This window comes from Juglans microcarpa x Juglans regia, chromosome 3S, assembly GCF_004785595.1.
Source record: "Juglans microcarpa x Juglans regia isolate MS1-56 chromosome 3S, Jm3101_v1.0, whole genome shotgun sequence".
Taxonomy (NCBI): domain Eukaryota; kingdom Viridiplantae; phylum Streptophyta; class Magnoliopsida; order Fagales; family Juglandaceae; genus Juglans; species Juglans microcarpa x Juglans regia.
In genome coordinates, this window is record NC_054599.1 from 17,192,026 (window position 1) to 17,205,999 (window position 13,974).

General features: G+C 34.7%; 1 protein-coding gene and 1 pseudogene across 1 annotated transcript; both read left to right on the plus strand.

Annotated features, from left to right (window-relative positions):
• Positions 1-770: 770 nt before the first annotated feature.
• On the plus strand, positions 771-3,060 carry LOC121257055 (annotated as a pseudogene).
• An 8,511-nt stretch (positions 3,061-11,571) lies between these two features.
• Positions 11,572-13,974, plus strand: LOC121257047 (cytochrome P450 71B9-like). Its single transcript, XM_041157910.1, has 2 exons — positions 11,572-12,627; positions 13,091-13,974. Exons 1-2 carry the CDS (start codon positions 11,722-11,724, stop codon positions 13,700-13,702), a joined length of 1,518 nt encoding a protein of 505 aa, XP_041013844.1. The 5' UTR covers positions 11,572-11,721; the 3' UTR covers positions 13,703-13,974.

Genomic DNA, 13,974 nt, shown 5'->3' on the forward strand with positions numbered 1-13,974 from the left:
ACGTTAACGGTGTTCATAGGGAGTTATATATATATGTTTGAAAACAAAAAATAATAAAATAAGAATTGATTTAAAAAAGAAAGGAGTGGGTATGCCAAGAAAAATGTATATTCTACATTGAAAGAATAGTATTCTGTCAAGAGAATATAGCGAGTAATATTAGATGCAATCTTACAATATATAAGTCTCACACACTTTTTTTTTAAAAAATATAAATAAATCTGATAACGACATGAAAAAAATTATTTTTTAATTATGGATCTTAATTTTTTCAAAGATACTTCATACCCTAATATTATATCTAATTTTATTCAAATTTAATATGTTTTAATACTATTTTAATACAACCTATAGAGAAATGTACTACCATTTCGGAAGTTGTTTTCTACACGAGAAGTTGAAGACAGCATGTATTATATGGCATCCTAATATCATCTAAACTACTAACTGCATTTTTATTATTTTTCAGCATAGATAATATATAGATTATAATCATAAATATATAACCAATAAATATCTTTCTGCAGGAGTTGAAAAATCATCCACGTAATAAAATAGTAATTGGTTCAGCCACGTGATTAATATACATTTAATTTCGTGGGTTTCTTACACGAAGTCTTTTTCAGCGGATGGACCCGGCAGACATCTTTTAAGATCAATTGACGAGAGACGAAAGCCAGGTTTAGGGACACAAAAAAAGACACTGTTTTCGTGTCTATATATTGAGGCCACAAATTATCGAAGAAGCAAGCAATCTCGATCAGTGCACGAACTTACGTAATAGAAGAAGATAAAAGCTAGCTTTCGATTGATAATGGCTGTTTTCGCTGTACCCATATGGCTTCCACTTCTCCTTCTCCTCCCCATTCTGCTACTCTTGAAAAACAAAATTCATGGTCGGAGGCAAAACAAAAACCTTCCACCAAGCCCTCCAAACCTTCCCATTATAGGCAACTTGCACCAGATTGGTGATTTACCTCATCAATCTTTGTCGCGACTTGCCCAGAGATATGGCCCCGTGATGCTCCTCAAATTCGGTGCTAAACCGATTGTTGTCATATCTTCTGCTGAGGCTGCAAAAGAGGTCTTGAAAGTTCGTGATCTCGACTGTTGCAGTCGACCTCTCTCAGCCAGCGCTGGAAAATTGACGTAAAATTATCAGGACATAGTCTTTGCACCTTATGGTGAATATTGGCGAGAGATAAGGAAAGTCTGTGTTCTTGAGCTTTTTAGCGCGGCAAGGGTGCAGTCATATCGTTCCATCAGGGAAGAAGAAGTGGCTTTGCTTGTGAATTCAATATCTCAGTCTTCATCTTCTGCAACCCCTGTGAATCTCCTGGAGAAGATGTTGCCTCCTACTGCAAGTATTCTCTGTAGGATTGCTTTTGGAAAGAGCTTCCGGGGGAGTGATTTGGATAATGAGAAGTTTCAAGAAGTTCTTCATGAGGCTGAAGCCATGCTTGCAAGCTTCAGTGCATCTGAGTTCTTTCCATACGTGGGATGGATTGTGGACAGGCTCTTTGGTAGATTTCAAAGAATTGACAAGATCTTCCATGAGTTGGATAGCTTTCTACAACTAGCAATTGATTTTCATCTTAATCCTGACAAGACAAAAGAGGAACACGAAGACCTCGTCGATGTGCTGCTGAGAATAGAAAGGGAGCAAGCCAAGTCTGGTGGAGCAAAATTCACTAAAGATAACATTAAGGCTATCCTCTTCGTAAGAACACAATCTTTCCTCTCATGCAATGTTATTTATTACGGTTTCCTAATTTATTTTTGCTTCAAGTTTTGATCTTTAGGTATACAGAACATATATACAAAAGCATAATCTCTCAACTTATTATCCCAACTTAATTTCAACTAGAAGAAAAATATACATACAAAATGAATCCTGTGGTATTGGGAAAGGATCCCTCGAGTTCTTACCCGGACATAAAATTCTCAAATGGTAGAGAGAAAAACACGTCAAGGGGACTGATCTATATCTTTATTCATGTTACGTAGCCTTGTAAGTGGGAGTTCGATCCCCTTACAATCTTCAAGTCTATAATTTATATATATATAAATTCTTTCTTATTCACTACTATATATAATCTCCACTTGGACAATAAGAAAAGATCTTGATTAAAAAAGTAATATAATAATAATAATAATAATAATAATAATAATAAAAGACTTTGTATTTGATATCTTTATGAACATATGTACGGTTCTGATCACCTTCTGCTTAACCCTCATATTTGTGTACCAGGATATATTTGTAGGCGGAAGCAACACTGCTGCAGTTACCACTGTATGGGCAATGGCAGAGCTTGCAAGGAACCCACGAGTGATGAAGAAAGCACAAGATGAAGTCAGAAATGTCGTCGGAAGCAAAGGAAAAGTCGCAGAAAGCGACACTCCTCATCTTCCTTACCTCAAGACGGTATTGAAAGAAACTCTCAGATTGCACCCTCCGGCTGCAATGCTTCTTCCAAGAGAAACTATGGCACCCTTTAAGATCAGCGGTTACGACATTTGCCCAAAATCATTGCTGCAAGTAAACAACTGGGCAATAGCAAGAGACCCTGAATATTGGAGAAACCCAGAAGAATTCAACCCAGAAAGGTTCGATGATAGCTCTATTGATTATAAAGGGCAAAACTTTGAGTTATTGCCATTTGGATCTGGTCGAAGAGGTTGTCCTGGGATGCATATGGGAACGACCACAGTTGAGCTTGCACTCGCCAATCTTTTGTACTGTTTCGATTGGAAATTACCTAGTGGGATGAAAGAGGAGGACATTAACATGGAGGAATCGACTGGTCCCGGCCTTACCCAGAAAAGAACACCACTAAAACTAGTTCCAGTCAAACTGTTTTAGTGGGAGTCAGAAAATAGCGTTAGCTAAGGAGCTTCCCCTCTGGAATAGCCTCTTCTGTCGATACATAGATATGTTGCTACACTACCGCATTTGAAATAAGTGGCAGCTAACAAATGGCGTGTATGCCTTACTTTGTTTCTGATGATCATTGTTAATTTCTCTTCCTAATAAATGATGTAATTGAGCACAAAACCCCTGCACGATTATGGGACTTTGGGCATTGTTATTGTTCAATTTATCATTTTGTATTACATTGATTTCGTATCCTAGATGAGTTTTAAGGAGATTTCAATCTTGTTTTAGATGGTATTCTTCATACTACTGATACGATATAATTTTATTTATAAGAACATTTTAGATTAAATTCTTCTTAATATATATATATATATATATATATATATATATATGTCAATCTACACCATTTATGAGATTTTCCAATATTACCTTATCAGCGATTTTATAGTACATGAGTGGACTTTTACTGTACCACCCGGGTCTAGCAAAGAGTAGTTTTCAAAATATTTTTGTTTTTGGATTTATACATATGAAGAGCCTAGTTAATTTTCGAGTATTATTTTTTTTAATATACTGGTTGCAGGTCAAAATTGTATTTTGGCAAATAACGAATTTTTTCATGGGCTTGCTATTTTAATAATTTCCTTAAATATTTTTAGATCGGATGAAAAATCTTTTTATGAGCCGATGATTTTATGGAACAAGTGTTTTTTCTTTTTTTAAAAAAAAAAATTGAGTCAAGGCCCAAAACTTAGGGAAAAAGCCCATGGGCCAAATATTTTTTTTAGGCTAAAGAGCCCAAGCCTGTGGAAACGATTCTAGACTCCGTCATGCTCGGTTTCAAGTCTATTTTCCATTTTCATGCATGTCCCTTCATCCTTTTTCTCTAGGTTTTTATCTGTTTACTATATATATATCTTATATATATGTTAAGCATTCTCAACCCTAGAATAATTGCCACTCGTCCTCCTTTTTCACAGAAGGTCAAACCGAGATCTCCACTCCGCTGCCGCTAGCAAGGACCCTTGTCGTCAACCACAGTCTCCATCACCCTCCGTTTTCTTTCACTATAAACAAAGTGTGAATCTGCTTCTGTGACCCACTGCAACCCCAAGTTGTTATCGCCCAATTGGTCCACCCTATATGAACCTCAGTCTAGACCTCACCACTGTAGCGAGCCATCGTTTTTCCTTAAAACACCAAACCAAAGGTCTCGGTTTGCATCTAGTAAACAGCCACCCCAAAGCCAATCCATGTGCTAGAACTCCACAGAACACAGTCCATGCTGGTACCTCTGCCACTCTGAGTTCACCACTCAACCGTGCCCCACCGCCCTTCTGTGAACCTCGGCCGGTTCTCATCTATCCGTAAAACACACCACTCTTGTTTTTACACCAAGAAATAGAGAATTGTTTCCACCACCGTGAGCCATCAACCTACCAACCCACGCCACCAGCCGTCGTACCGTCGCTCCCAGTCCGCCGCATGCCACCTCAGTCTCTCAGTAAGACACCAACACTCCTTCACCGTATCTCCCTCTTTCAGCTTGCTCTCCCTCCGTCTCTTCTCTCACATTATCTCCCTCTCCCTCATTTCAGCACTCTCTCTTTCTCTTTCCCTATGCAACGCCAACAGGAAAGTCACCATCACCTCAGCCCAGCATCCATCACGCTCCCACTGTGCCACTGCCTCGATTTTCCTTCGGTAAGTCCCTGCCACCGCTCACGTTTTGGCCTCTCTTTGTTTTTATTTTGTTGTTATTGTTAGTTACTTAAAAAGGAAACTATTATGTGTCTCAGGTAGCCTGGAAGGTGAAGGGTGTTATTACCATTTTGCCCTTTTATTTTGAAAACATCAATTGATTTTGTATTTTGTGTTTGTAACGTGGGCTGCATGTGATTTTTATTTATTTGGACTTAGGTGCATGTGGATTTATTTTGTTAAGTTGGTATTTTTAAGAGACTAATATTTTTATCGGAATATTTATTAAGTAAATATATACTGATAAACTTTTGTAATGATCAGTAAATGCAAAATCTTATTTTGAATCTTTTTAAAAGAATATTTTTTATTTAAACAAAAGTATGATTTTCTACTTATAATGATTTCGATATAGTTATGTTATTTAGTTTTATAAATTATAGTAAGATCCCAATAGTAAATAAGTTAGAATTTAATGTTTTAGTCGAAGTTATTAAGTTAGATATTGATGAGTTTAGAAATTGATGGTGGTATTTTAGGAATTATGAGAATTTTAGATTTTGAGGATTAAAATAAGTTATTTTAGCTTCTGAGGCTTGAATATTGAAATACCTGTTTGATTGGAAATTTACGGGAATTACGTGATTATGTTATACGTGACGATTATTTTTTTGTTCAGCATTTTTTAGGAAAATTCTGAAAAGCTAAGAAGTCCAAGTAAGCAGAGTTCTTATGCTAGATTTTGCATAAAAATAAATAAAATGGGCTGAGATTGATTTTTGGAAAAAGATGCATGTCATGTTATGAAAATAAATTTGAAACGATCCTAGTTATTTGTTTCTGCATAACTCATGAAATTTTGTACAAGAATAAAGTGCTTTCTATCATGACCGGTGTAGACATGAGTAAAATTTTGGCATTCTGTTTCTGAACAATGCAAAAGAGAGTAAATATGAAAAATTGTGCATAAATCATATTTTTGTGATTTGATTTTGTTCTGCTCTATTATGAAAATATTTTGTACTCTGATATAATATGATGCGATTTCTGAAACCTCTGGCATGACATTTTGTTTCTGTTCTGTTCTGACCATACCACGAGTTTAAAACTGTGGCCTCTTTTTGGGTTGATACGAACTTTTCTGTTTCTGGTGCTCCCACTTTAGAAATAAAGTAATTTTCTGCGTAGTATTTCCTATGTGCACACTCGGGACTCCAAAAATGATAAGGGGAAGATTCACATTCTGTTTCTGCTCCGTTGGTTGTCAGAGTTTGCACAACCCTATCACGAGACTTAAACATGAAAATTATATCCTGATATGATGTTTCAGTTATGATGTGCCAAAGAAATTTTGAATAAGAATATTTTTGAACTTTCGCTCTGATATTTTTGATAACATGCTCTCACACTAGATTCTGAAAATAAAAAGTATTTTATTCTGCATTCTGAACTCTGTAAATACTCATGTTTGCATATTGTTATATGTTCTCTGCTTACTAAGTTATTGATAACTCAACGCTTATCTCCACAATATTTTTCAGATAATTTGAATATTCAGCTGAAGATCAAGAATATGGAACATGGGTGAGATGAGTTAAAAATAATGAATTAAACATAGAAGGTTTATATGAGTATGAAGCTTTTTATTCAGTAAACTTGTTGTTCTCTGATGATGTGATTTGTTGGGAGGTTGATGTTTATATTAAGACTTTGTATTGTCTTAGAATAATTATACTGGAGTAATTGATGTGAATTAATTAGTATTTTGTGTGATAGAGAGAAATTGGAGTATGTATTATGTGGTTGGAAAATGATTTTTAGGTGACATGAGTTAATTCTCCGGACCCCTTGGAGACGGGACGTTACATTTATTGCCATATGAACCGTAATAGTCATATCTCATTAGTGCCTCCTATCTATAAATGACCAATTTTGTCCCTCCAGGAAGGATTGTTCATCCAACCATCCCCTTATTGTTTCAAATCATGCCCTTTGACCATGTAGCTATGTAACCTAGGTGTTTCTTTAATCCCATATGAGCTACATGCTCTTTGAATCCTTTTAAAGGCAATCTATTGGTCATAGAATCAACTACCATTTCAATTTATAGAATGAAGTCAACCTTGATTTCTCCTCTTTCTACTAAATCTTGAATATAGTTGTAATTCATATGAATGTGTTTTTTTTTTTTTAATATTGTTATTACAAAACACATTAAACGATCTTGCATATATATCCAACCTTAAACTATGAATAAAGCATTTGATCTAGGGTTCATTGCTTACCATTGTATTGTATGCAATGTACTCAACTTCTATAGTAGACTTTGCAATACTCTTCTGTTTTTTACCCATCCATGAAACAACCATTACACCAAATCCTCAAGATCTTATTGTGTTCCTTCTGTTTCCCCTTGCTAGGACGTTGTGATTTGTAATAACCTTCTCCCAACATCTTCTTTTCTTGAACTTATCTAGGTATGTATTTGCTATTGTTTTTTTCCTTTTATTTGGATTGTTAATTAAATCTTTATGTAAAATACAAGTTTTAGGTGTGTAAGTCTCACGGGCTTTTTGTAAGAAAGTGAGTTTCATTAGAAAGAAGTAATTTTGTTTATAGATTATTATGATAGGATCTATTTTTTTAATAAAAGACATGTGTGAGATTTGTACAAATCATTATTCTTTATATATATATATATATATATATATAATATTTATATATATATAACCTATGATAAAAGATTAGTTAGGTCGTATGACATAAGTTTTGTCGTAGTTGATTGGCTAAAATGCTCCTGATACAACTCTGAGGTTAGATTTGGCTGCGTTTGGATGTTGAGGTAATCTCAGATGATCTAAATTGATATGTAAATAGTAATTTTTAAGTATTTCATTGATATGTGTTTGAATGTAAATAGCTTGAGATATGTGTTTGGGGTAATGATAGACTTACAACCCTTTTACCACCACTTTACTATTCTTAGTGTATTTGTTTTTTCTAAGTGTTTTTTTAATATCTTTAATCATTAAGAAAAAATTTAAAAAATATACAATTTCATTAATAGTCACTTTCTTAACCATTAAGTAAAAGAAATTTTTTTAAAAAGAATTAAAAAATTAAAAAGAGTAGCAGAATGTTAGTAGAAGAATGGTAAGACTATTATTATTTATGTGTTTGAATGTATGAAGTAGGTTAAAATGAGTTTAAATTTTTTATAGGAAATTAAAAAAGTAGTAGGTCACATCAATGATTGATTTGAAATTAGTTGAGATGATTTAAGATGATTTCAACAATCAAACACACCTATTAAATAACTGTACTAGAGTTATTCAATAATAATATATGAGAGGAGCTTTGAGAAAAAAATTATTCTTATTTTTCAGATAAGTGAGTAGGACTAAAAGAAATATAAATGGTCATATTCACAAGTTTCAAGTAATACACATAATATTAGGAACTCTATTATTTTTTAATATAAAATTAAGATAGAGAAATGATATTTGCAGTCATATATTATGCAAGTATCATGCATTTTTTTAAAAAAAAAGTGAGTAAATATGGGATTCACATAAAAAAATAATTTTTTTAATAATGGACCTCACTCTTTTTTAAAATGAGTGTGCAATGCTTACACAACGTATTACTATACCTAATATTACTAATTAAGATAATAATATAAAAATGTGTGTGTGTGTGTATATATATAAATTTTATAAAAATTATATTATTTAATAATCAATCATAATTTTAATTTTATAAACAATTCATTTAATAAACAAATTCAACAATTTAAATTCATCCGAATTGATCACGATCAACTTACTTAATATTCTTATTTATTTATTTACAGTATTTGTGTGTGATGGTGGCATAGGATGAGCAAAGTGAGAAATATAATTTCTCGTTTGTTTTCACAATTATTTTTATCTTATCTCATCTAATTATTATAATTTTCTTAAATTCCTACAAAAAATAAAATAAAGAAATTCAATTTTTTCAAATTTTAAAATAAAAATAATATTAAAAAATATATTTTAACAATATTTTATTGAACTTTTAATTTTAATCTTATCTCATCTACGAAAATAAACGAGGCCTAAATCAAATCAACTTTTGTTGCCAAAATTTAATTTTCTTAAATGAAAGTCATTTTTATTTAATAAAATTCAAAGTTATTTTGAAAAGAAAAACTATTTTTGATGCCAAATATTTGTGTTGCTCCCTTAACTGGACGCTACGAGTGAAATGTCTAAGTGATAAAAGCTTTTAAAGGATCTACAATCGCTGAAGAAGTGAATCGAATCGATCTCTCTGGTTTAGGAACGAAGAGCACCACCTACAACATTAGGGTTAATTCAGTCAAAGAGGGTTTTGCCCCCGATGGATCTCCTCTACACCTACACTAACCAAAATGACATCGAACTCAACGACCAAGAGGACCAAAACCAAAACCCTAATCCCAACAAGCCATCACCAAACGCCTCCCCACCTGCCTCCTCCCCGGAAAGTCCACCGCTCCCAAGGTTGATGACATCATGCTACCCCTGACGGTGGCACAGGCCCATTAGGCCCTGTCCCGATCTGGCACGTCGTTGCCTTCAACCCCACCTACGACCAGCTCTAGGCCCCCATTTACAACCCCACCCACCCCTACGCCAAGGACGACATTGCCCAATGCATGTGCAACCACAAGCTCGGCTTCGTCGAGGATGCATCCATCGAACCCTTCGTCTTCGATGAGGAATACAACACTTTCCACAAGTACAGCTACGCTGCCGACCCCTCCGACTTGGCTAGCAACAACCACGTCAGAGATCTAGACGCTTTCCGTGAAAATGACTCCATTGCCATGAAAAAAAATATAGTTATTGTGACGATTTCAGACGTTCAAGTGAACAAACAATGGCAAGTAACATGCAGCGAAACAATAATCGTCGGAAAAGACTTATTTAGGTAATTTTAGCCACTTTTTGCAATGAAAAGTGGCACTGCAAAAGTGCCTTTTTCTTGTAGTGATAGTAGGAGTAGGGATATAAAAACTTTAATCTCAACTCATCTAATCTCATTTTCAAAAACAAACGAGGTTAAATGTTAATTATACTGAAGCGGGGTGCTTAATTAACTTAATAACAAACTATTAATTACTTGATCTGTACATACGTACGTACGTTCAGCTGGTTGAATCTAGCTTCAGTGGGTACGTGCGCGCAGTTACGTAATCTTCATTCTTAATGCAACAATCTCGATCGCCGGCAAGTGGCCCGCGGGACTATGGCGACGTTCCATGCCAGAAATATTCTTTTAGTCAAGAATTTGACTACCAAACTGCTTTCTAGGAAGTCCTCCTACGTCTTTAATTCTGGGTTTCTAGCTAAAACGCAACCTGCAGGAGTACATTCATAGCCTTATAATCTAGAATATGGTTAGGCCGTCAGCGTGTATATATATATATATATATATATATATATATATATATATATATATATATATATATATATATATGGTCATTGAGAGAATTCAATTAGACCGTCTGATGATCAACGTACTGCGCTCTAGGATGAAACTTTTGAATGAGACTTCTATTTTATCTTTTCATGAACTCCATATGGAAGACCAGATCATGGATATATATTTTACAAGAAATATAAATATAGTTTACATGAGAGAAATGAATGGTCATTATCATATTAAAATAAATATATATCTAAGAATAATATTAGAACCCAATATAGGACTAGTCGGTCGCTTGGGTTGAAATTGGAAGTTTCGATCGGATGAAGAGTACTGCATGCATGCATGTGTTCTAGATCAACAAGTCTAGCTAGTTGTTGAAAACGGATACAAATTTTGTTCAGCTCGATGTATTATTACGATAATTATTTTTATGAAATAAACTATATATAGAGAATTAAAGAGATGGGAAATGCGTACAGCCTACTAGTGTAATGTAAGTACTTATGAAATACATCGACCATATTAATTACTAATAAAATAAAATGGCAGTTGACATGACGACTTTCTGTCACGTTTAGGATGTTCAATATTGGATGTTAATGTATATATGAAATCAGAGAGAGAGAGAGAGAGAAAAAAAAATAGAAAGAGGGAAAGTAGATAAGAATTAATAAAAATGAGGGAGGTTTGGGTATGTCATGAAAATGTATCTAGAATGTTGAAATGATAGTATTCGCTTATGAACAATATCAACCATGTTAATAATACAATGGTACGTATAGTTGATATGACTTTCTGTCTCGTTAACGGTGTTGATAGGGTGTTATATTTATATATATCTGAAAACAAAAAATAATAAAATGAGAATTGATTTCAAAGAGAAATGTACATTCTACATTATAAGAATACAATCTTACGATGTATAAGTCTCATGCACTTTCTTTAAGAAAAAAGAGTAAATTTGATAACCACATGATAAAAAATTATTTTTTTAATAATAGACTTCATTTTTTTTCAAAGAGAATACACGAGACTTCACACTCCCAAGATTATATCTAATAGTATTCAAATTTAATATGTTTTAGTACTATTTTCATACAACCTATTAAGAAATGCACTACCATTTTCTACATGATCAGTAGGTCATGCATGCATTCATGAGCTTCTAATAATAATTAACAGCTAATACTTGTATTTTCGTTATTTTTCATTGAATAAATAGTAAATATAATTAATAACCAATAAATGTTTTCTACACAAGTTGAAGACTGCATGTATTGTATGGCATCCTAATATCAACTTAACTACTAACTGTATTTTTATTATTTTTCAGCATATATAATATATAGATTATAATCATAAATATATAACCAATAAATATCTTTCTACAGGAGTTAATGAAAAATCATCCACGAAATAAAATAGTTGGTTCAGCCACGTGATTAATATACATGTCGTGGGTTTCTTTGAAGTCTTTTTCAGCGGACGGACCCAGCAGCCAGCAAACATCATTTAAGATCAATTGACGAGAGACGAAAGCCAGGGTATACAGACAACAAAAAAAGATACTGTCGTCGTGTCTATATATTGAGGCCACAAATTATCCAAGAAGCAAGCAATCTCGATCATTGCACGTACTTACGTAATAGATCAAGAAGATAAAAGCTAGCTTTCGATCGATAATGGCTGTTTTCGCTGTACCCATATGGCTTCCACTTCTCCTTCTTCTCCCCATTCTGCTACTCATGAAAAACAAAATTCATGGTTGGAGGCAAAACAAAAACCTTCCACCAAGCCCTCCAAGCCTTCCCATTATAGGCAACTTGCACCAGATTGGTGATTTGCCTCATCAATCTTTGTCGCGACTCGCCCAGAGATATGGCCCCGTGATGCTCCTCAAATTCGGTGCTAAACCGATTGTTGTTATATCTTCTGCTGAGGCTGCAAAAGAGGTCTTGAAAGTTCGTGATCTCGACTGTTGCAGTCGACCTCTCTTAGCCAGCGCTGAAAAATTGACGTACAATTATCAGGACATAGTCTTTGCACCTTATGGCGAATATTGGCGAGAGATAAGGAAAGTCTGTGTTCTTGAGCTTTTTAGCGCGGCAAGGGTGCAGTCATATCGTTCCATCAGGGAAGAAGAAGTGGCTTTGCTTGTGAATTCAATATCTCAGTCTTCATCTTCTGCAACCCCTGTGAATCTCTTGGAGAAGATGTTGCCTCCTACTGCAAGTATTCTCTGTAGGATTGCTTTTGGAAAGAGCTTCCGGGGGAGTGATTTGGATAATGAGAAGTTTCAAGAAGTTCTTCATGAGGCTGAAGCCATGCTTGCAAGCTTCAGTGCATCTGAGTTCTTTCCATACGTGGGATGGATTGTGGACAGGCTCTCTGGTAGATTTCAAAGACTTGACAAGATCTTCCATCAGTTGGATAGCTTTCTACAACTAGCAATTGATTTTCATCTTAATCCCGACAAGACAAAAGATGAACACGAAGACCTCGTCGATGTGCTGCTGAGAATAGAAAGGGAGCAAGCCAAGTCTGGTGGAGCTCCGTTCACTAAAGATAACATTAAGGCGATCCTCTTCGTAAGAACACAACCTTTCCTCCCATACATTGTTATTTATTACGGTATCCTCAATATAAATATACAAAAGCATAATCTCTCTACTTATTATCCCAACTTAAGATTTCAACTAGAAGAAAAATATACATACAAAATGAATTCTGTGGTATAAAATTCTCAAATGGTAGGGAGAAAAACACGTCAAGGGGATAAATATCATGTAGGACATATATCTCATATCTCTCAGCTCCCACTTACAATCTTCAAGTCTATAATATATATATATATATATATATATATATTATTTCAACACTTGAGGACAATAATAAATATTTTTTTTTTCAATTGAAACTTTATAAGAAAAGATCTTGACTAAAAAAAGTAATACAATAATAATAATAATAAAAGACTTTGTATTTGATATCTTTATGAACATATGTACGGTTCTGATCACCTTCTGCTTAACCCTCATATTTGTGTACCAGGATATATTTGTAGGCGGAAGCAACACTGCTGCAGTTACCACTGTATGGGCAATGGCAGAGCTTGCAAGGAACCCACGAGTGATGAAGAAAGCACAAGATGAAGTCAGAAATGTCGTCGGTAACGAAGGAAAAGTCGCAGAAAGCGACACACCTCATCTTCCTTACCTCAAGACGGTATTGAAAGAAACTCTCAGATTGCACCCTCCGGCTGCAATGCTTCTTCCAAGAGAAACTATGGCACCCTTTAAGATCAGCGGTTACGACATTTGCCCAAAATCATTGCTGCAAGTAAACAACTGGGCAATAGCAAGAGACCCTGAATATTGGAGAAACCCAGAAGAATTCAACCCAGAAAGGTTCGATGATAGCTCTATTGATTATAAAGGGCAAAACTTTGAGTTATTGCCATTTGGATCTGGTCGAAGAGGTTGTCCTGGGATGCATATGGGAACGACCACAGTTGAGCTTGCACTCGCCAATCTTTTGTACTGTTTTGATTGGAAATTACCTAGTGGGATGAAAGAGGAGGACATTAACATGGACGAATCGACTGGTCCCGGCCTTACCCAGAAAAGAACACCACTGGAACTAGTTCCAGTCAAATTGTTTTAGTGGGAGTCAGAAAATTAATAACGTTAGCTGAAGAGCTTCCCCTCTGGAATAGCCTCTTTTGTCGATACATACATATGTTGCTACACTACCGCATGTGAAATAAGTGGCAGCAAATTAATGGCGTGTATGCCTTAATTTGTTTCTGATGATCATTGTTAATTTCTCTTCCTAATAAATGATGTAATTGAGCACAAAACTCCTGCATGATTATGGAGACTTTGGGTGTTGTTATTGATCAATTTATCATTTTCATGTATTATATTGATTTGGTA

Bases quoted from the DNA above. Each gene is read 5' to 3' on its own strand.
- LOC121257047 (XM_041157910.1), top strand. From the start codon at position 11,722: ATGGCTGTTTTCGCTGTACCCATATGGCTTCCACTTCTCCTTCTTCTC. The intron at 12,628-13,090 runs GTAAGAACACAA...TTTGTGTACCAG, and splicing joins ACATTAAGGCGATCCTCTTC to GATATATTTGTAGGCGGAAG.